This window comes from Coregonus clupeaformis, chromosome 35 (genome assembly GCF_020615455.1).
Source record: "Coregonus clupeaformis isolate EN_2021a chromosome 35, ASM2061545v1, whole genome shotgun sequence".
Classification (NCBI taxonomy): Eukaryota; Metazoa; Chordata; class Actinopteri; order Salmoniformes; family Salmonidae; genus Coregonus; species Coregonus clupeaformis.
The window spans coordinates 35,808,814-35,833,451 of NC_059226.1; the positions used below are offsets into that span (position 1 = coordinate 35,808,814).

The window sequence follows — 24,638 nt, forward strand, 5'->3', positions numbered from 1 at the left end:
CACTTGCTCTGGTTTACAACTCAACCAACAACTATCATTCTACTATTAACTCTGGGCAGATGTTGTGCAACGTCGCTGTTCACTGGTAATAAAACTCTTACAGTTTAACCAGCTAGTGTTGTCATATATAAGTAGACGGTGGAGTTTGATCCTCTGGTCAGAAAGGAGACCTAGACTGGACTGGAATTTTCCTTGAGGTGAGAAGTGTTTGAGGCTGAATGTACAATATACACCATGTGAACTGCCATAGGACCGGCCAACTGGAATTAAACCCTGAGTCTGACTACCCGCTGACAGGTGAGTACTGTATGGTTCAGTACTCTTAAAAGCAAGGTGACGATTGTCCTTGAGTTAGTGTTTGGTGTGAGGATATTGTATGAATGGTGTGTGGGAATTAAAACATGGACTGTAGAATAGTTGGTCTCTCTTGATAACACTTTACACTGTGGAGCTTCTCAGCATACACTGAGTATACAAAACATGAAGGAAACCTGCTCTTTCCATGACAGACTGACCAGGTGAATCCAGGTGAAAGCTATGATCCCTTATTTATGTCACTTGTTAAATCCACATCAATCAGTGTAAATGAAGGGGAGGAGACCGGTTAAAGAATGATTTTTAAGCCTTGAGACAGTTGAGACATGGATTGTGTATGTGTGCCTTTCAGAGGGTGAATGGGCAAGACAAAAGGTTTAAGTGCCTTTGAACGGGGTATAGTAGCACCGGCTTGACAGTTTCCCGTGTGTATCAAGAATGGTCCACCACCCAAAGGACATCCAACCAACTTGGCACAACTGTTGGAAGCATTGGAGTCAACATGGGGCAGCATCCTTGTGGAACGCTTTCGACACCTGACAAATTGAGGCTATGAATCAGGATAATGTATAAACTCTGGTCAGGGTCCAGTGTGTATAGTGTAAAACCTCTATATGTATGTGTATGTATGTGTGTGTTTCGGAGGGGTTGGGTTAAAATAGGAAGTAACATTTTGGTTGGACCTTGTGTGCAATTGAGCAATAAAGTGAATTTAATCTAGTGAATGAAGTGTTTGGAGGTTCTATTGTGATTAGAATCAACAATGACTACATTTCCCACACCAGCAGGATACGCAATCACTCCCTGAGAATTCCAGTGACCTTTGACCCTACAGTATGGCTACCACCCAGGGGACCAGCGTGTCCCCCTCCCAATCCCCAGGTGTAGGTGTACCCACCCTGGTCACCGTAGACATTGTGGTGCTCGTTGTCTACTTCCTACTTGTGCTGGCTGTGGGCCTCTGGGTAAGTAAGAGAAAACTTGGGAAATGACACCCTATTGCTATGTAGCTGGCCAAAAGTAGTGCACTATATAGGGAATAGGATTCAATTTCTAAATGATTTGAACCAGATGCTATTCAGTAGCTCTAGTGAGATTTACTGAAACATGTCATGTGCTCTATTGGGATATATATTTTTTGTTGCTCTACAGTATATCCTTGCATCTGAATCTCAAAGTAGATTTGTTCTACTTCAGAACACTCCTTCAGCACACTAATTCAGCACACTCCTTCAGCACACGAATTGAACACACTAATTCAGCACACTCCTTCACCACACTAATTCAGCATGCTCCTTCAGCACACAAATTGAACACACTAATTCAGCACACTCCTTCAGCACACTAATTCAGCACACTCCTACAGCACACTAATTCAGCACACTCCTTCAGCACACTACTTCAGCACACTACTTCAGCACACTCCTTCAGCACACATTGAAGTCTGAATAGAGAATTTGTCTAACAGCCAGTCCTTCTCTTCCAGTCCATGTGGAAAACCAAGCGGAGCACGGTGGATGGATACTTCCTGGCAGGAAAGAGCATGTCCTGGTGGCCGGTGAGTGAAAAGAAACAGAGATGTTGCTATGGAAACTACACACAAATTACATCCACTCTGTATGTTGAATGGATTCCAGATGTTTGATGCCAAGAGGAAACCATGTTGATTTATTCCAGGACCAAACCAGATGGTGAAACAAAGCAGCCCTTGTATTGTTATTGGGGTGAAACTGCGATTTTATATGGGGAGATATGAATACAATGGGGTTGGCTTAAAGTCAGACATTGTTGTATTGTCATTCACTCATTCTGTCTGTGTCTGTCATTCTCTCTCTCTTTATCTCTCTTACACTCTCTCTGCAGGTGGGTACCTCTCTGTTTGCCAGTAATGTGGGTAGTGGCCACTTCATGGGCCTGGCAGGCTCAGGAGCGGCAGCGGGCATTGGTGCTGTGGCATATGAGTGGAACGTAAGACCATGAAATTGGACATTATAATTCACTTTAAACTGGGCATAAAATGTGTGAATCTCTATTACAGATGTAGGATCTTAATTTGATCACCCTGTAGCAGGAGAACTTTCCTGCAATGCAGGCAATTTAGGTTTAAAAAGGCTTCTGAAGTTTGTAATTTCCACTTAGAAATTTCAGACTAGATTTTTCCCTCACGAAAAAAGTATCAACCCTACAAAAATCTCCATTAATTATAATCCACATAATAATTCAAATTTCCTGTTGCTGCAGGATTAATTAAGACCCTACATCTGTACATTATTTTGATAGGAAATACAGTATGGTTTAATGCTAACATAAAAATACTACTTTTTTATACTAAGTTTAGCTTAAATCACTTACAAGTATCAATGTCTCTGATTGGCAGGGGATGCTGATGGTGCTGCTCCTGGGTTGGCTTTTCCTGCCCATCTATATTGCTTCCGGGGTGAGAGGTCAACCAACACCTTTCTGTCAGTGTACTGTCTGTACTACTGAAATATCACACAACCCACGAGTAGGCCTACTGAAATTCTATGCAACATCAAAAAGCATTGTGCCTATTTTACTTAGTACACCAGATTAGTACCTCACTTTCCTCTCTGTGTACTGAGACACAACACATTCCTCTCTGTACTGAGAACCAACACTTTCCTATCTGTGTACTGAGAACCAACACTTTCCTCTCTGTGTACTGAGAACCAACACTTTCCTATCTGTGTACTGAGAACCAACACTTTCCTCTCTGTGTACTGAGAACCAACACTTTCCTATCTGTGTACTGAGAACCAACACTTTCCTCTCTGTGTACTGAGAACCAACACTTTCCTCTCTGTGTACTGAGACGCAACACTTTCCTCTCTGTGTACTGAGACACTTTCCTCTCTGTGCACTGAGAACCAACACTTTCCTCTCTGTGTACTGAGAACCAGCACTTTCCTCTCTGTGTACTGAGACGCAACACTTTCCTCTCTGTGTACTGAGACACTTTCCTCTCTGTGTACTGAGAACCAACACTTTCCTCTCTGTGTACTGAGAACCAACACTTTCCTCTCTGTGTACTGAGACACTTTCCTCTCTGTGTACTGAGAACCAACACTTTCCTCTCTGTGTACTGAGAACCAACACTTTCCTCTCTGTGTACTGAGACGCAACACTTTCCTCTCTGTGTATTGAGACACTTTCCTCTCTGTGTACTGAGACACAACACTTTCCTCACTGTGTACTGATACACTTTCCTCTCTGTGTACTGAGACACTTTCCTCTCTGTGTACTGAGACACTTTCCTCTCTGTGTACTGAGACACAACACATTCCTCTCTGTACTGAGAACCAACACTTTCCTATCTGTGTACTGAGAACCAACACTTTCCTCTCTGTGTACTGAGAACCAACACTTTCCTCTCTGTGTACTGAGAACCAACACTTTCCTCTCTGTGTACTGAGACGCAACACTTTCCTCTCTGTGTACTGAGACACTTTCCTCTCTGTGCACTGAGAACCAACACTTTCCTCTCTGTGTACTGAGAACCAACACTTTCCTCTCTGTGTACTGAGAACCAACACTTTCCTCTCTGTGTACTGAGAACCAACACTTTCCTCTCTGTGTACTGAGACGCAACACTTTCCTCTCTGTGTACTGAGACACTTTCCTCTCTGTGTACTGAGAACCAACACTTTCCTCTCTGTGTACTGAGACACTTTCCTCTCTGTGTACTGAGAACCAACACTTTCCTCTCTGTGTACTGAGAACCAACACTTTCCTCTCTGTGTACTGAGACGCAACACTTTCCTCTCTGTGTATTGAGACACTTTCCTCTCTGTGTACTGAGACGCAACACTTTCCTCACTGTGTACTGATACACTTTCCTCTCTGTGTACTGAGACACTTTCCTCTCTGTGTACTGAGACACTTTCCTCTCTGTGTACTGAGACACAACACATTCCTCTCTGTACTGAGAACCAACACTTTCCTATCTGTGTACTGAGAACCAACACTTTCCTCTCTGTGTACTGAGAACCAACACTTTCCTATCTGTGTACTGAGAACCAACACTTTCCTCTCTGTGTACTGAGAACCAACACTTTCCTATCTGTGTACTGAGAACCAACACTTTCCTATCTGTGTACTGAGAACCAACACTTTCCTATCTGTGTACTGAGAACCAACACTTTCCTCTCTGTGTACTGAGACGCAACACTTTCCTCACTGTGTACTGATACACTTTCCTCTCTGTGTACTGAGACACTTTCCTCTCTGTGTACTGAGACACTTTCCTCTCTGTGTACTGAGACACAACACTTTCCTCTCTGTGTACTGAGACACTTTCCTCTCTGTGTACTGAGAACCAACACTTTCCTCTCTGTGTACTGAGAACCAACACTTTCCTCTCTGTGTACTGAGACGCAACACTTTCCTCTCTGTGTATTGAGACACTTTCCTCTCTGTGTACTGAGACGCAACACTTTCCTCACTGTGTACTGATACACTTTCCTCTCTGTGTACTGAGACACTTTCCTCTCTGTGTACTGATACACTTTCCTCTCTGTGTACTGAGACACTTTCCTCTCTGTGTACTGAGACACTTTCCTCTCTGTGTACAGAGACACTTTAGATCACAGTAGTGCTAACTTGTTCAATCATTAATGTTCTGTTCTGTCTGTTCCCTTTATCATGCAGGTGACAACCATGCCTGAATACTTGCAGAAGCGATTCGGGGGGAAGAGAATACAATTATTTATAGCTATTTTGTATTTATTCATTTACATCTTCACAAAGATATCGGTAAGTAAAATCAAAACTCTTCTTTGTATCTCATCAGCTATTTACTTTCTCAATACAACATTGGTTTTGATGTGGCGGCAGGTAGCTTAGTGGTTAAGAGCGTTGTGCCAGTAACTGGAAGGTCGCTGGTTCTAATCCCCGAGCCGCCTAGGTGAAAAATCTGTCGATGTGCCCTTGAGCAAGGCACTTAACCCTAATTGCTCCTATAAATCGCTCTGGATTAGAGCGTCTGCTAAATGACTCAAATGCAAATGCAAAATGTGAATTTATTGTATGAATTGAGATCGCTTGCTCCGCTGCTGCAACCTGTGCTTGTGTGTGCAGGTGGATATGTATGCTGGGGCAGTGTTCATTCAACAGGCCCTGCAGTGGAACATCTATTTAGCTGTGGTGGTGCTTCTGCTCATCACTGCTCTCTACACTGTAGCAGGTACCCTTCTATTGTCTCACTCTTTCACTAATTTTCTCTCTATATATCCCTTTCTCTCTTTCACTCTCTTCCAAAACAATCAGATTTAGTTTCCTAAAGACTACCAGTTCAAACATACAGCCAAATACAACAACCAAACAACCCTAATTGAAATGGAAAACACTCAGTTTGTCTGTGACAGATGATGTATGTCCAGTACTGGTTCAGTGTTGTGTTGTTTCAGGTGGACTGGCAGCAGTCATCTACACAGACGCTGCCCAGACTGGCATCATGCTGATAGGAGCACTCACCCTCATGGGCTTCAGTAAGTCTCCTACTCTTACAATGGTCAATACTGGATCTGCTTTGGTGCTGTGTTGATTGGTGGCTACTGTATACACTGAGTATACCAAACATTAGGAACACCTTCCCAATATTGAGTTGCCCTCAGAATAGCCTCAATTCGTCGGGGCGTGGAGTCTAAAAGGTGTCAAAAGCGTTCCACAGGGATGCTGGCCCATGTTGACTTCAAAGCTTTCCACAGTTGTGTCAAGTTGACTGGATGTCCTTTGGGTGGTGGACCATTCTTGATACACACAGGAAACTGTTGAGCGTGAAAAACCCAGCAGCACTGCAGTTGTTGACACAAACCGGTGTGCCTGGCACCTACTACCATCTACACTGATTGAAGTGCCATCAAGAAGGGATCATAGCTTTCACCTGGATTCACATGGTCAGTCTATGTCATGGAAAGAGCAGGTGTTCGTAATGTTTTGTATACTCAGTGTATGTATCAAATACTTTGTCTTTAATCAGAAAAAATAGTTTTCAACTAGATTTTAGATTTTATTGTCAGTTATAAATGTTCATGTTGTTCACTCTCTGTATAGGTTAGACTCTGTACAGTACAGTACAGTTTGCCTAACTGTCTAACTCTGCCCTACTCTGTGGAGGTTTCGCTGAGGTGGGGGGCTGGAACGCCCTCCTAGAGCGGTACGCTACGGCCATCCCCTCGGTCCGTGACCCCAACACCACTTGTGGCATCCCCCGGGATGACGCCTTCCACCTGTTCCGTGACGCCGTGACCTCTGACCTGCCCTGGCCGGGCATCCTCCTGGGCATGTCCATACCCTCCATGTGGTACTGGTGCTCAGACCAGGTAACAGTGACACTGCTCAGGGACAGTCACTAGTATTTACCTCTATACCAGGCGGTGTCAGAGGAAGGCCCTAAAAATGGTCAAAGACTCCAGCCACCCTAGTCATAGACTGTTCTCTCTGCTACCACATGGCAAGCGTTACCGGAGCGTCAAGTCTAGGTCCAAAAGGCTTCTTATCAGCTTCTACCCCCAAGCCATAAGACTCCTGAACAGCTAATTAAATGGCTACCCCGACTATTTGCATTGTCCCCCCCCCGACTAACCTGTGCCCATGCACATTGACTCTGTACCGGTACCCCCTGTATATAGCCTTGCTACTGTTATTTTACTGCTGCTCTTTCATTATTTTTTATTTTTATTTCTTACTCATCTATTTTTTTTACTTAACACTTATTTCTCTTAAAACTGCATTGTTGGTTAAGGGCTTGTAAGTAAGCATTTCACTGTAAGGTCTACACCTGTTGTACTCGGCGCATGTGACAAATACAATTTTATTTTATTTTATTTGACTAGATGGCGGTATCTGAAGATCTGAGGTATCAGAATTGATACACCTTAAAGGGGAATGGAAACACTAGGCTTTAGAACACCATCTAACTGTAAATCGCCATACTGGCAGGAGAGTTTTGATACACCTTAATAATAAAACAGATGGATTGTTTAAGTGCTCTATAGACTTGGGAGGCACATTCAGCTGCTCTGTCAACAGTTCCAGTCACTGATCCTGTGTTGTGTTGAATCCAGGTGATAGTGCAGCGCTCCCTGTCTGCTAAGAACCTGCTCCATGCTAAAGGAGGCTCCCTGCTGGCTGCCTACCTCAAGATCCTGCCCTTCTTCATGATGGTCCTGCCTGGCATGATCAGCAGAATACTCTACCCAGGTACAATGTCCTAACTGCTACGCTTTGGTAGTACCTCTAGAGTGGATACTGTATCCAGGTAAAACCTGTTGATACCGCCATCAAACAGAAAGGAGACAGTGTATGTACAGCAGTGTTGTTGTTGTTGCGTCTAGACGAGGTGGCGTGTGGTGACCCTGATGTGTGTACTGAGGTGTGTGGGAACCCAGTGGGCTGTTCAGACATCGCCTACGCCAAACTGGTTATGAAGCTACTGCCCTCAGGTGAGGAAGTCTTCTTCTCTCTGTAACATTGTGTATATCTGTCTTTCTCACTTCCTGTACACACAAACATCTGCTGTGCGTTTCTTTCACTCTCTAGCCCTGTTTATACCTGATTATTTTTCTCCCCAATTTCGTCATATCCAATTACGATCTTGTCTCATCGCTGCAACTCCCCAACGGGCTCGGGAGAGGCAAAGTTCGTGTCATGCGTCCTCCGAAACATGACCCGCCAAACCACGCTCCTTAACACCCGCCCGCTTAACCCAGAAGCCAGCCACACCAATGTGTCAGAGGAAACACTGTTCAACTGACATCCGAGGTCAGCCTGCAGGCGCCCGGCCCGCCACAAGGAGTCGCTAGAGCGCGATGAGCCAAGTAAAGCCCCCCCGGCCAAACCCTTCCCTAACCAGGACGACGCTGGCCAATTGTGCGCCGCCATATGGGACTACCGGTCACGGCCGGTTGTGACACAGCCTGGGATCGAACCCGGGTCTGTAGTGACGCCTGCGATGCAATGCCTTAGACCGCTGCGCCACTCGGGAGTAAACCTGGTTCTAACATGCAGCCTTTGTCCTGATCTTGTGCACATTCTGATTGTGCCCACATTTTTTTGAGAAGTGTAGACGATTAAAAGATGCATTGTGATCTGATTGTACTCAGATCTTATGAGTGTAAACAGACAATATCAGCACAAGATCAAGTTGAAGGCCGCATGTTTCAAATATACACATATACACTTCATGCGATGCGCACTGCAGAGAACACCGGAAGAAGAATTACCACAGTGAATTATTGTAATGCTTGTTTATGTGTCAATTAATCCCATAAGGGATGGGTTGCCAACTGCCGATTTGACACGAAAATAAAATGTCATTCAAATTTCATACACACATGCATGTGACCTTACACATTCTCCCTCTTTCACTCTCTCTTTCTCTCGCTCGCTGTCTTTCTCGCTCTCTCTGTGTACTCTCCATACTGCTGTGTCTCTCTCTTGCTCTCCAGGTCTGCGTGGTCTGATGATGGCGGTGATGATCGCTGCTCTCATGTCCTCCCTCACCTCCATCTTCAACAGCTCCAGCACCATCTTCACCATGGACCTGTGGAGGCACATCCGGCCCCGCGCTACTGAGTGGGAACTCATGCTTGTGGGAAGGTACACATACACATGCAAATGGACACATGAATGAAATCACACACACATGCACACACACACACCATACCATCATACTGTGTCCTATCCTCCTCAGGATGTTTGTGCTGGTTCTGGTGGCGGTGTCAGTGCTGTGGATCCCTGTGGTCCAGGCCAGTCAGGGAGGACAGCTGTTCATCTATATCCAGTCCATCAGTACCTACTTCCAGCCTCCTGTTTCCATCGTCTTCCTGACTGGATGCTTCTGGAAGAGGACAAACGAGAAGGTGTGTGCGTGTGTGTGTTGGGGATTAAACCTGGCGCCGACGAAGATGGCAACCTCGCAACTAGCTCTTAGGAAACTTTGAAGTATTTTGTTTTTTTATGTATTATTTTTTATATTATTAGCTCAGAAAGTGTTTTGTATCATTACATACAGCCGGGAAAAACTATTGGATATCAGAACGGCGGTAACTCACCAGCATTACGACCAGGAATACGACTTTCCAGATGAAGATCCTTTGTTTGCTCTCCACAGGGCAATTTAACTGATTCCAGCAGCTGACCTAAAACATCGCCGGCGGAGGAGAGGCACTCAGAGCGGCCTGCTGGTTCGACTTAGGAGGTGCGCTCACCACCCACCACTTCTAAGTATACTACTCGCTAATGTTCAGTCTTTGGATAACAAAGTCGACGAGCTCAGGGCAAGGATTTCTTTCCAGAGGGGCCTGTAACATACTTTGTTTCCCGGAAACATGGCTCTCTGGGGATATTCTGTAGAAATCGGTCCAGCCAGATGGGTTCTCAGTTTATCGCGCAGACAGAAATAAATATCTCTCCGGGAAGCAGAAGGGTGGAGGTGTGTGTTTCATGATTAACGACTCATGGTGTAATTGTAGTAACATACAGGAACTCAAGTCCTTTTGTTCACCCGACCTAGAATACCTCACAATCAAATGCCGACCGTATTATCTCCCAAGAGAATTGTCTTCAGTTATTGTTACAGCCCTGTATATTCCCCCTCAAGCCGATACCACGACGGCCCTCAAAGAACTTCACTGGACTTTATGCAAACTGCAAACCACATATCCTGAGGCCGCATTTATTGTAGCCAGGGATTTTAACAAAGCAAATTTGAGGACTAGGCTGCTGAAGTTCTATCAACATATCGACTGTTGTACTCGGGCTGCTAAAATCCTCGACCATTGCTATTCAAACTTCCGGGATGGTTATAATGCCCTCCCTCCCGCCCTCCTTTCGGCAAATCTGACCACGACTCCATTTTACTCCTCCCTTCCTATAGGCAGAAACTCAAACAGGAAGTACCCGTGCTAAGAACTATTCAACGCTGGTCTGACCAATCGGAATCCATGCTTCAAGATTGTTTTGATCACGCGGACTGGGATATGTTCCGGGCAGCTTGTGAAAATAATTTTGACGAATACACTGAAACGGTGACTGAGTTTATCAGGAGATGTTGTGCCCACTGTGACTATTAAAACCTACCCTAACCAGAAACCGTGGATAGATGGCAGCATTCGCGCAAAACTGAAAGCACGAACCACCGCATTTAACCATTTACATTTACATTTTAGTCATTTAGCAGACGCTCTTATCCAGAGCTACTTACAGTTAGTGAATGCATCCATGTTATGTTTTTTTCATACTAGCCCACCGTGGGAAACGAACCCACATCTCTGCCGGCCAAACCCTCCCCTACCTTGGACAACGCTGGACCAATTGTGCGCCGCCCATGGGTCTCCCGGTCGCGGCCGGCTGCGACAGAGCCTGGACTCTAACCAGGATCTCTAGTGGCACAGCTAGCACTGCGATGCAGTGCCTTAGACCACTGTGCCACTCGGGAGTAACCATGGCAAGGTGACTGGGAATATGGTAGAATACAAACAGTGTAGCTACTCACTCCGTAAGGCAATTAAACTGGCAAAACATCAGTATAGAGACAAAGTGGAGTCGCAATTCAATGGCTCAGACACAAGACGTATGTGGCAGGGTCTACAGACAATCACGGACTACAAAAGGAAAACCTTGAGAGACTAGTCAAGGATCATATCACCTCTACCTTACCTGTCACCCTAGACCCACTTCAATTTACTTACCGCCCCAATAGATCCACAGACGATGCAATCGCCATCACACTGCACACTGCCCTATCCCATCTGGACAAGAGGAATACCTACAGTGGGGAAAAAAAGTATTTAGTCAGCCACCAATTGTGCAAGTTCTCCCACTTACAAAGATGAGAGAGGCCTGTAATTTTCATCATAGGTACACGTCAACTATGACAGACAAAATGAGGAAAAAAAATCCAGAAAATCACATTGTAGGATGTTTTATGAATTTATTTGCAAATTATGGTGGAAAATAAGTATTTGGTCAATAACAAAAGTTTCTCAATACTTTGCTATATACCCTTTGTTGGCAATGACACAGGTCAAACGTTTTCTGTAAGTCTTCACAAGGTTTTCACACACTGTTGCTGGTATTTTGGCCCATTCCTCCATGCAGATCTCCTCTAGAGCAGTGATGTTTTGGGGCTGTCGCTGGGCAACACGGACTTTCAACTCCCTCCTTTTCTATGGGGTTGAGATCTGGAGACTGGCTAGGCCACTCCAGGACCTTGAAATGCTTCTTATGAAGCCACTCCTTCGTTGCCCGGGCGGTGTGTTTGGGATCATTGTCATGCTGAAAGACCCAGCCACGTTTCATCTTCAATGCCCTTGCTGATGGAAGGAGGTTTTCACTCAAAATCTCACGATACATGGCCCCATTCATTCTTTCCTTTACACGGATCATTCGTCCTGGTCCCTTTGCAGAAAAACAGCCCCAAAGCATGATGTTTCCACCCCCGTGCTTCACAGTAGGTATGGTGTCTTTGGATGCAACTCAGCATTCTTTGTCCTCCAAACACGACGAGTTGAGTTTTTACTAAAAAGTTATATTTTGGTTTCATCTGACCATATGACATTCTCCCAATTCTCTTCTGGATCATCCAAATGCACTCTAGCAAACTTCAGACGGGCCTGGACATGTACTGGCTTAAGCAGGGGGACATGTCTGGCAATGCAGGATTTGAGTCCCTGGCGGCGTAGTGTGTTACTGATGGTAGGCTTTGTTACTTTGGTTGTGGACAGGTGTCTTTTATACTGATAACAAGTTCAAACAGGTGCCATTAATACAGGTAACGAGTGGAGGACAGAGGAGCCTCTTAAAGAAGAAGTTACAGGTCTGTGAGAGCCAGAAATCTTGCTTGTTTGTAGGTGACCAAATACTTATTTTCCACCATAATTTGCAAATAAATTCCAAAAAAATCCTACAATGTGATTTTCTGGAGAAAAAAATTCTCCATTTGTCTGTCATAGTTGATGTGTACCTATGATGAAAATTACAGGCCTCTCTCATCTTTTTAAGTGGGAGAACTTGCACAATTGGTGGCTGACTAAATACTTTTTTCCCCCACTGTATGTAAGAATGCTGTTCATTGACTACAGCTCAGCATTCAACACTATACTACCCTCCAAGCTCATCATTAAGCTCGAGGCACTGGGTCTAAACCCCGCCCTGTGCAACTGGGTCCTGGACTTCCTGACGGGCCGCCCCCAGGTGGTGAAGGTAGGAAACAACATCTCCACTTCACTGATTCTCAACACTGGGGCCCCACAAGGGTGCGTGCTCAGCCCCCTCCTGTACTCCCTGTTCACCCATGACTGCGTGGCCAAGCACGCCTCCAACTCAATCATCAAGTTTGCAGACGACACAACAGTAGTAGGCTTGATTACCAACAATGACGAGACAGCCTACAGGGAGGAGGTGAGGGCTCTGGGAGTTTGGTGCCAGGAAAATAACCTCTCACTCAACTTCAACAAAACAAAGGAGATGATCGCTCTCCAGAGGGTTGTGCGGTCTGCCGAACGCATTACCGGGGGCAAACTACCCGCCCTCCAGGACACCTACAGCACCCGATGTCACAGGAAGGCCAAAAAGATCATCAAGGACATCAACCACCTGAGCCACTGCCTGTTCACCCCACTATCATCCAGAAGGCGTGGTCAGTACAGGTGCATCAAAGCTGGGACCGAGAGAATGAAAAACAGCTTCTATCTCAAGGCCATCAGACTGTTAAATAGCCATCACTAGCACATTAGAGGCTGCTGCTGCCTATTGAAATCACTGGCACTAGTCACTTTAATAATGTTTACATATCTTGCATTACTCATCTCATAATTATATACTGTATTCTATAATATTCTACTGTATCTTAGTCCATGCCGCTCTGTCATTGCTTGTCCATATATGTATATATTCTTAATTCCATTCCTTACTTAGATTTATGTGTATTGGGTATATGTTGTGAAATTGTTAGATATTACTTGTTAGATATTACTGCACTGTCGGAGCTAGAAGCACACGCATTTCACTACACCCGCAATAACATCTGCTAAACACGTGTATGTGACAAATAAAATTTGATTTGATTTGAGAGAGAGAGAGAGATGGGGAGAGAGAGAGAGAGAGAGAGACAGAGACAGAGACAGAGACAGAGAGAGAGAGAGAGAGAGATAAAGAGAAAGAGACAGAACAGAGAGAGAGAGGTAGAAAGTGTAAGTACAGAGTAAAGTATGTGAGGTTCTTGTTGTGTCTGTAGTGAAGGTTTGTAGTGAAAGTATCTGTAGTGAAAGTGTCTGTAGTGAAGGTGTCTGTAGTGAAAGTTTGTAGTGAAAGTGTCTGTACTGAAGGTATGTAGTGAAGGTGTCTGTGAAGTTGTCTGTAGTGTAGTGAAGATGTCTTTAGTGAAATTGTCTGTAGTGAAGTTGTCTGTAGTGAAAGTGTATGTAGTGAAGTTGTCTGTAGTGAAATTTGTAGTGAAAATGTCTGTAGTGAAGGAGTCTGTAGTGAAGGTGTGTGTAGTGAAGGTGTGTGGTGAAAATATGTGTAGTGAAAATGTATGTAGTGAAAGTGTATGTAGTGAAGTTGTCTGTAGTGAAAGTGTGTGTGTAGTGAAGATATGTGTAGTGAAAGTGTGTAGTGAAAATGTGTACTGAAGGTATGTGACGTGAAAGTGTGTGTAGTGAAGGTGTCTGTAGTGAAGTTATTTGTAGTGAAAGTGTCTGCAGTGAAGTTTGTGTGTAGTGAAGCTATGTGTAGTGAAGGTATGTGTAGTGAAGGTGTGTGTAGTGAAGTTGTGTGTAGTGAAAGTGTGTTTAGTGAAGGTGTCTGTAGTGAAGTTGTGAAAGTGTCTGTAGTGAAGGTGTGAGTAGTAAAGGTATGTGTAGTGAAGGTGTCTGTAGTGAAGTTGTCTGTAGTGAAAATGTCTGTAGTGATGATGTGTGTAGTGAAGGTATGTGTCGTGAAGTTGTGTATAGTGAAGGTGTCTGTAATGAAAGTGTCTGTAGTGAAGGTGTGTGTAGTGAAAATAGGTGTTTGCATCTGAAAATAGACTGTTCTTGGTTTTTCACCTACAGGAATGAAATGCTGCTCAATTTGCAATCAGATTGCAGCACCAGTCAGATTGCAGTACCAATCAGATATATTGAAAGATGATGTAGAGATGAAATGTCCCTCCTTTGTGTTCTGCAGGGGGCTTTCTGGGGCCTGTTCCTGGGCCTGCTGGTGGGCAGTGTGAGGATGGCCCTAGACTTCATCTATCCCTCACCACTGTGTTACCAGGAGGACAGCAGGCCTGATGTGGTGAAACACGTCCACTACCTCTACTTCTCCACCATGCTGTCTCTGCTCACCCTGGTGGTGGTGGTGGGGGTCAGCCTGGCCACGGAGAAACCCAGCCCAGAGCAGGTGAGGGGAGGGGAGGCTGGGGAGTGCAGAGGGACCAGAACTACAAAACAGAACTCAAAGACAGTATCTTGATCTTGATTGTGATTGTGATGGCAATTGTGTATTTGAACAAATCAACCTATTTCAACGACACTGTGATAAATTAAGAATTTGCATTTACAGTACTGTATAAATCAAATATACAGTGGGGAAAAAAAGTATTTAGTCAGCCACCAATTGTGCAAGTTCTCCCACTTAAAAAGATGAGAGAGGCCTGTAATTTTCATCATAGGAACACGTCAACTATGACAGACAAAATGAGAAAAAAAAATCCAGAAAATCACATTGTAGGATTTTTTATGAATTTATTTGCAAATTATGGTGGTAAATAAGTATTTGGTCAATAACAAAAGTTTCTCAATACTTTGTTATATACCCTTTGTTGGCAATGACACAGGTCAAACATTTTCTGTAAGTCTTCACAAGGTTTTCACACACTGTTGCTGGTATTTTGGCCCATTCCTCCATGCAGATCTCCTCTAGAGCAGTGATGTTTTGGGGCTGTCGCTGGGCAACACAGACTTTCAACTCTCTCCAAAGATTTTCTATGGGGTTGAGATCTGGAGACTGGCTAGGCTACTCCAGGACAATGAAATGCTTCTTAAGAAGCCACTCCTTCGTTGCCCGGGCGGTGTGTTTGTGATCATTGTCATGCTGAAAGACCCAGCCACGTTTCATCTTCAATGCCCTTGCTGATGGAAGGAGGTTTTCACTCAAAATCTCACGATACATGGCCCCATTCATTCTTTCCTTTACACGGATCAGTCGACCTGGTCCCTTTGCAGAAAAACAGCCCCAAAGCATGATGTTTCCACCCCCATGCTTCACAGTAGGTATGGTGTTCTTTGGATGCAACTCAGCATTTTTTGTCCTCCAAACACGACGAGTTGAGTTTTGGTTTCATCTGACCTTATGATATTCTCCCAATCCTCTTCTGGATCATCCAAATGCACTCTAGCAAACTTCAGATGGGCCTGGACATGTACTGGCTTAAGCAGGGGGACACGTCTGGCAATGCAGGATTTGAGTCCCTGGCGGCGTAGTGTGTTACTGATGGTAGGCTTTGTTACTTTGGTCCCAGCTCTCTGCAGGTCATTCACTAGGTCCCCCTGTGTGGTTCTAGGATTTTTGCTCACCGCTCTTGTGATCATTTTGACCCCACGGGGTGAGATCTTGCGTGGAGCCCCAGATTGAGGGAGATTATCAGTGGTATTGTATGTCTTCCATTTCCTAATAATTGCTCCCACAGTTGATTTCTTCAAACCAAGCTGCTTACCTATTGCAGATTCAGTCTTCCCAGCCTGGTGCAGGTCTACAATGTTGTTTCTGGTGTCCTTTGACAGCTCTTTGGTCTTGGCCATAGTGGAGTTTGGAGTGTGACTGTTTGAGGTTGTGGACAGGTGTCTTTTATACTGATAACAAGTTCAAACAGGTGCCATTAATACAGGTAACGAGTGGAGGACAGAGGAGCCTCTTAAAGAAGAAGTTACAGGTCTGTGAGAGCCAGAAATCTTGCTTGTTTGTAGATGACCAAATACTTATTTTCCACCATAATTTGCAAATAAATTCATAAAAAATCCTACAATGTAATTTTCTGGATTTTTTTTCTCAATTTGTCTGTCATAGTTGACGTGTACCTATGATGAAAATTACAGGCCTCTCTCATCTTTTTAAGTGGGAGAACTTGCACAATTGGTGGCTGACTAAATACTTTTTTTCCCCACTGTAAACTTGAGATAGAAGGGGGCAGTGTTTTCTAACTGTGAGCACGATACGGCCTGTTACTGTAGGCCTATCACTAACCGTTGCTGTGTTTGTGTTGTTGTTGCTACGGAACAGATCAGCCGCCTCACCTGGTTCACCAGATTTGATAAGGTGGAGAAGAGCAGTGGAGCTCTGGAGACTGTAGAGACTGTGACTAGTGCTACAGAGACCAAGGAGAGTGCAGAGCAGGAGATAGAAGACAGAGAGCAGGAGAAGACTAACGGCGAGGCACACCTTCAGAGGAAAGGTGGGTAGTGTTGTCCCTTGTTAGGTAGTAGTAGGCTAATACTGGTAAGTTGCTTCAACAATTCTAAGGACCATGTTTCATACAATACTCACAATCCCAGTGCTTGAAGTGGACTGAAATAGGTGCCAGCACTTATTTTGGGTGCCAGTACTGTTTATATTTAGGTGCAGGAATATTTTTAAGCCAGCAATATTCTATAAGAGATGCCGGTACTCAAAATTGAGGCGCAAGTACTGGTGTGTTCCAGCCCAAGTCAAACACTGCCCATACACATATACCCACACTTCTCTCTCCCCAGACTCTGTCTCCTCAGTAGCCAGTGTGAGGAGCCAGTCCAGGCTAAAGGCCGTCCTCTACTGGCTGTGTGGGATGGAGAGGCAGAAGGAGGGTGACAGAGCTCCCCAACCCCCTCCTCTTCTCGACACCGCTAGCTCTCTGGAAGAGGACCCATGCCTTAGCCACGTGGTCGACGCCAACCTCATCATCTGCCTCGCCATCGCCGTCTTTATCATTGGCTACTGGGCCTAGTGAGGAATTCTCAACAGCCAATGATATTGGCAGGGACAGGTGGAGCTTGGCCATTGCTGCAGCCAATCGGCAAGCATCATAGGAGTGTCGCTGAGGTGTCACAGCAAAGGCTGTTATTTATTATTGTATAATAGCAATGTATAGTTTTGATTGGCAGTGTTTAAATGGGAATGATGCCTCTCAATATGCTACATTTATTATAGTTCTTATTAATTGTATACATTCCACAGTGGTGGAAAAGGTACCCAATTGTCATACTTGAGTAAAAGTATAGATACCTTAATAGAAAGTTACTCAAGTAAAAGTGAAAGTCAGCCAGTAAAATACTACTTGAGTAAAAGTCTAAAAGTATTTGGTTTTAAATATACTTAAGTATCAAAAGTAAATGTAATTACTAAAAAATACTTAAGTATCAAATGTAAAAGTATATAAATCATTTAAAATTCCTATTATTTAGCAAAGCAGACGGCACAATTGTCTTGTGTTTTAAAATTTCGGATAGCCAGGGGCACACTCCAACACTCAGACATTATTTACAAAAGATGCATTTGTTTTTAATGAGTCCGCCAGATCAGAGGCAGTAGGGATGACCACATGTTCTCTTGATAAGTGCGTGAATTTGACTATTTTCCTGTCCTGCTAAGTATATAAATGTTGGTTGTCAGGGAAAATGTATGGAGTAAAAAGTACAATATTTTCTTTAGGAATGTAGTGAAGTAAAAGTAAAAGTTTTCAAAATATAAATAGTAAAGTAAAGTACAGATACCCCAAAAAACTACTTAAGTAGTACTTTAAAGTATTTTTACTTAAGTACTTTACACCACTGACATTACATTAGATTAGAATATACAGTACAAATTCAGTGAACATACCAGTATAAATTCAGTATTAAACTGACATGAATAAACATGGAATATTACTGTTTTAATTCATGTTTTGTTTTATTTATTTGGAGTAATAATACCAAAAACTATTTTCCTTTAATAACAGAGGAGGATCCATTCACTCATTATCAAAAATCTTTGTTCATCTTCAGGTTGAAAAGACACTCATGAGCAGAAATAAAGCGACGCAAATCACATTCAAAACGTATAATGTAATTTAAAAAAAGGCAATAATCAAAGGCATAGTGAGAAGCCAAGTTTCCCACTAAAGATTGTCAACATAATAGCCTGAATTTGAATAATAATCATAAAATAAAACCTGGGCTATTGTTCTGTTGGGTTGTTGCTTGTCCATTTCCTGAGCTAAATTAATCAAAACGGATATCAAAACAAATCCAATCATTTCTCAAATAAAAGTTATATGTAGCAGGGAATGTCCAATCTATCCCTTTTCTTATATAACTTTTCTTTTAAAAGGGTGAATCTGTGATTGGTATACAAATTTTTGGCGGGGGTGACCGTTTTGTTTGAATTCCAGATTGCCCCTTTAATGTCACAGCTCTGTTCAATAATTTATCACATGGTTTGATTGGGGTTGAATAAAACACAGTCCTATAGTATATTAAGGTAAGACAGGTTAAAAACAACATCAACAAATGAAACAGGGTGAATATTGGGAGTGGAGAAGGCACCGTATGAAATGAATGCAGTTACTTAAATTGCACTCCTCACTGATATTTCTTTGGTCCTTGGCAACCATTTAATAAAACATTTATGTTATAAACACAAAGCAGCACACTCACCAAATTTTATTATTAATCAACTGGCATCTTTGGTCCTTGAGAGCTCCTGTCAAATCAAGTATGGCAATTTGTAGGATTTATTTGGCTCATCAATAGTCTGTAAGCACTTTCTGCATGACATTTTTATTATTTGGCCCATTAAAAACCATTAAAAAAAGTTCTCAATGGGGGAAAATTGCAGTTTTGTAGACAATCTTAGGTAATGCATTGAGGACATGTATACAAATTAGCAATTTCCATTCAAAAAACATTCCTACAACCACCATACAATGCACCACAGGGAAGAATGTTGCATAATACAAAAATACTAGTTCTCAGCTTTTAGGTTTACAAGCTTAGCCTCCCACCCCACCCCCATTCAATGTCAACATTCTACAATGGATCCAAAGATCAACAATGAAACAGTATATTCAGATTTGCATCGGATGCCTCCAGGTACTGGGTCATAACATTACAGCTTCGCTGTTCAGTGGTTATATATACAGTACCAGTCAAAAGTTTGGACACACCTTCTCCTTCAAGGGTTTTTCTTTATTTTTACTATTTTCTACATTGTAGAATAATAGTGAAGACATCAAAACTATGAAATAACACATATAGTAACCAAAAAAGTGTTAAACAAATCAGAATATACACTTAACCAGCATGGCTACCACAGCATTCTGCAGCGATACGCCATCCCATGTGGTTTGCGCTTAGTGGGACTATCATTTGTTTTTCAACTGGACATTGACCCAACACACCTCCAGGCCGTGTAAGGGCTATTTGACCAAGAAGGAGAGTGATGGAGTGCTGCATCAGATGACCTGGCCTCCACAATCACCCGACCTCAACCCAATTGAGATGGTTTGGGATGAGTTGGACCGCAGAGTGAAGGAAAAGCAGCCAACAAGTGCTCAGCATATGTGGGAACTCCTTCAAGACTGTTGGAAAAGCATTCCAGGTGAAGCTGGTTGAGAGAATGCCAAGAGTGTGCAAAGCTGTCATCAAGGCAAAGGGTGGCTACTTTGAAGAATCTAAAATATATTTTGATTTGTTTAACACTTTTTTGGTCACTACATGATTCCATATGTGTTATTTCATAGTTTTGATGTGATGTGTTATTTCATAGTTCTGATGTCTTCACTATTATTCTACAATGTAGAAAATAGTCAAAATCAAGAAAAACCCTGGAATGAGTAGGTGTGTCCAAACCTTTGACTGGTACTGTATATATATATTGTCCAGTCCCAGTACAGGCTTGGGTGATTCAATAGAAAGCTACAGTGGCATCTCTAGCTGCAGGCCAAGTTCCTATCATATTTAGCAGGTTGAAGGTTCAATGAACATGGGGTGATCCTGTGGTCCAGTTCCAGAACTGTTCAGGGTTGATGGTTTATGGATATGGATGGAAGGGCGTTGGTGTGGTCTAGTATTGAGGGTGGTGGGTGCTAACAGTGTTGCGTTTGGATTATGTAGTATGAGAAGGTTGTCTAGTCCCTGTATTGCTGTAGAGAGTAATGTTGGTTAGGGGTTGTTTGTTCCAGACAGTATTGCTCACTGGATTGATGGTCCAGTCTGTTGAGGCTCAGAGCTGACTCTGACTACGGCAATTGGCTGAATGGCTAGCATATTGACCAATTGGGCAGAGGCAGAATGTTTTTTTGGTGATGTCAGTTGGAGTGATCCCTCCCGCTTTCACAGAATGGTACTCTCTAATTGGATCTCAGGGTCCGAGGGTGGGGTTGGAGAGGGGGCGGGCTCGTGACCAGCAGAGCTCTCCCCTTGTATGTCCACCGTAATTTCAGGGATAAGGGCTCGGCCAATACCCTTCAAGTTCAGGCTGGGATCTACAGAAGACATTTAGATTGACAGGTAAGTGATCAATCAGGCAAAACACAGCCTACTAGGGTTGGGATGAATTCCATTTGAATTCAGGCAATTCCAGTTCAAGAATTGAGAAGTGCTATTTATTAGCAAATTCAGGGGATAAATGAAAATTCCAGTTCAAAAAGTGCCATTTATTGTTTTCAAATAGGATTTTTCAATTTCCGTTCACTTCCTGAATTGATGGAATTGACCCTAACCCTATAGTACACCACTATCAGTCTGCAGCAAGATGCTCTACAGAACAGACAGAGACACACATCCCCTAGTGTCACCGAACAGACCATATCCACATCAGACACCTCAAACCTAAGGAAAACACACAAACTCTGCGTACTGGAGAAAAGACACCAAGGATTTGTTACAATGTTAAAAAATAAATAATAATAATAATACAAAAGGACATTCATTTGACTATGACAGGGAAGTTGAATGCCACTTTCTAGCCACAGTTCGTACATTTTCCGATGTGGGAAATCTGATTTCAATAACAGAGTGGCTTGGAGAGTTCCCTGGTGTGTTACTCTCAAATGCTATAAGTGCATCACCTGGGTTCTAGAATGCTTCAAAGAAATGAAGCTAAATCCAGTAATTTAGAAGGTCTGGACATGAATGTTTAAATATATCATAACTCTTTGCTTTTATGCAGATTAATTCTAAACTTCATGTCCAGACCTTCTATTATTTGACCTAGAGATTAAATAGATGAGTACCGACTGGACCATCAGTATCAGACTGGACCATCAGTATCAGACTGGACCATCAGTATCAGACTGGATCATCAGTATCAGATTGGATCATCAGTATCAGACTGGACCATCTCTTGGACTATCCCAGGGGTGTTAAGAGTGGTTAGTTAACAAGGGTAGGTGTAAGTAGCCTGTAGCCATTCAACCACAGCCATGGCACAATGGGGTGGGAATCACATGTATGTTATTTACTATTGGCAGACAGGGTTAATGCATTGGGCTCAACCATACTATACACACACAAAACACACACACACACACACGCATGTGCAGCATGCGTGCATGCACACAAGCACATACGCAGGCAGACGCGCACACATGCAGACAATCACACGAGCACGTACGCACACACACGGAGAAGCAAGGGGCAGCAACTCAGAGCATCAGCCAATCATATCCTTACCATTACCTGCCTCTCAATCTCAGCTCACAGGCAGGGCGGCAGCTCACACATCTGCAATATTCCAATATTTACCCATCATGCATTTTTAATTAAATCACCACAATTACAGTGTATGGTGTGCGTGAGGCAATACTAAAGGCAGCGAGACCAGAATCCAAGTGAACCCTTCATTGTTACATTTCTCTCTCTGTGAAAGTCCTGATGAAATCACACAATGCTCGATTAGCTAGCATTGTCAGCAGCATATGATTTCATTGGCAGTTGGACAATAAACTGTGTCTGTTTATACAGTAGGAAGACTTCCTGTTGTGTTTGCTTTGTGTCACTGTATAATATCTAATACATTTGTGCTTAAACTTTTGATGTAGTGCTTTATGTGTAACTATGTCTGAAACAGACTTAGCCAGAGCTTGAAAAAAAGATTCTCAAAATGTCCTTCCGGGCCAAAGAAAGGATGCATAGATTACACGCAGTATAATATAATATTAGTAGAACACAAGTAATTGATAATCAACACATTGTCACCCTTGGGACTAAATGAATGCTGTTAGCACAGGCCCAGAGACAGTATTGTACACAGAGACAAATTCCAGTCTACATTGTTGAATAGCAATAATGTTTTTTTCTGATTTGGACTCTGAGCATATAATGGAATGTTTGGCAAACAAGGACATTTCCATTACTGCAGGATGTGTGTGTGTGTGTGTGGAAATAGGGCCAACAATACATCAGTATGTGCTACTGCAATACTGTGTGTGAGTCAGCCAGGGAGCATCCTGCTCTGCTTGGAACCTTGAGAGAATTCCTACCAGGAAAACAAACTCCTCTGTTGAGTTGGGTTTCCAGCTCTGATTATTATGGGAAGCTAATGAAGGAGCTGATTAGTGAACAATACACTGAAACTCTATCCTTATTTTAGTCATCCTTCTGTTCTTCCTTTCTCTGGATGCATTTTCTTTTTCTCAGAACTGCTTAGACTGTGTGTGTCCTACCTTCCAGAGATGTCCTTTCTCACCAGAGAGAAGGGATATGGGCTATGACTCTATTAGCTAGGACACACATACAGCACATATTGAGAGCTGGATTGAGTCCTCTGTTGTAAGGTATACTGGCCAACTAGCTTACCCAAGTAACACAAGTAAGTTTGTGTCATGACAGTTATATATAATATCCGGTATACAACTAAGTCATGAGTAGTTTGGATTGGGAAAGGATGGACGGTAACTTTACCGGTGATGACCTTGGAGGCGGAGCCGCAGGTCCCGTTGCTGTCGTCATTGGCGGGCGGCTGAGGGGGCGGGGGAACGTTAGGTCGGGGGCGTGGCTTCGGGGCCGGCCTGGTGGGGCGAGGGAGGGAGCCAGAGTGGAAGGAGGAGAGGGGGGTGAAGGGGGTGGAGGTTGGACCATCGTGAGGAGGGGTGCTAGGGGGGTGTGGGAGTGTGGGGCAGAGAGGGGTCTGACTCCCCCTGAGACTGGGGGGCTTGTGGGGGCTGTGGGGGCGGGTGGCTGGGGGCGTGGATGGGGGTTTCTTTAACAGAGTGGTGTCGTGGGGTGATGAGGGGGTAGGGGTTGTTAGATGCAGGACTGTGGCCAGGGGTGTGGCCAGGGGTGGAGGCATTAGCTACAAAGGGGTTGGCCCGTTTGGGTGGGGCAGGGGCCTGCTTCTTAGTACCTGGGGAAGACACAGTAAAACCATGGATTTAAACTATGAAATCACACTGATCAAAGCACTGAAAAGTATGTGAGTTATAAAGGTCTGAGCATTCTGTCTGATTTTGATTGATGCTATTGTGGTCCTCTGTAGCTCAGTTGGTAGAGCATGGTGCTTGCAACGCAAGGATAGTGGGTTCGATTCCCGGCACCACACATGTATGTATACATGACTAAGTTGTTATGGATAAAAGTGTCTACTAAATGGGATATACTATACTATTTGAAGTACATTGTGAGTTGTGTCAGTCTCTTCAGTGGAAACTTGTAGAGAGGTGTGGTTGAGTGGTCAGGTGCGTTGTCTCACCTCTGCGCACAATGTGGGGGCTGGGACCCCTGCATCCTGCCTGGGAGTGGGGCGTCCCCATGGTGAGCTGGGAGCCCCCGTTCCTCAGAGGAGGGGGGGTGGGGCCAGGGCTGTAAAGATAGAGGACAGGACAAACCCACTGTCACGTTCACCCGTCAGTCTACAAGCCAGGTCTCAACGCAAGTGATCACATGCAAAAACTGCATCACATGTCAGGGTTAGTCACTTCCTTGGCAATCATGTATAAGGACAGTTAGCCAGTTACATGAGTCAAATCATAACATGGAAAGATTAAAGACAATCACGTCTCTCAAATCAAGGTGCGTTTCCAACTGACACAAAACACTACAGGAAGTTCATTCGAGTTCAGGAAGTTCATTCAAGGAAACTAATTACAGTTGCACATGCATTGAGGATAACCAGAGCAGGAGTACCAAGCCTGCTTGGGATGATGCCAGCATGGTAAAGCCATAGGGCTGTGACTCAAGAGTTTGGGACGATCACAAAGCAAACATTAGACAACCACATGAAACACCTAGGCAGGCTTGGGGAGGGCTGACCAACAGACAAATATTCAGGAAGGCAGACACTTGAGGGAGCAGGACAATAGACAAGCT

General features: G+C 43.8%; 1 protein-coding gene and 1 pseudogene across 1 annotated transcript; one reads left to right on the forward strand and one right to left on the reverse strand.

The window, feature by feature from the left end:
- The first annotated feature begins 146 nt into the window (after positions 1-146).
- On the forward strand, positions 147-17,612 carry LOC121551650 (sodium/myo-inositol cotransporter 2-like). The gene is made up of 16 exons (XM_041864358.2): positions 147-297; positions 1,101-1,280; positions 1,802-1,873; positions 2,179-2,283; positions 2,693-2,752; positions 4,984-5,088; positions 5,413-5,518; positions 5,742-5,822; positions 6,451-6,656; positions 7,401-7,536; positions 7,671-7,778; positions 8,784-8,934; positions 9,029-9,197; positions 14,506-14,721; positions 16,600-16,771; positions 17,070-17,612. The coding sequence occupies exons 2-16, from the start codon at positions 1,152-1,154 to the stop codon at positions 17,297-17,299; spliced, it is 2,046 nt and encodes a 681-aa protein (XP_041720292.2). The 5' UTR covers positions 147-297; positions 1,101-1,151; the 3' UTR covers positions 17,300-17,612.
- Positions 17,613-20,135: 2,523 nt separating this feature from the next.
- Positions 20,136-24,638, reverse strand: part of LOC121551652 — a 55,773-nt pseudogene continuing 51,270 nt past the window's right edge.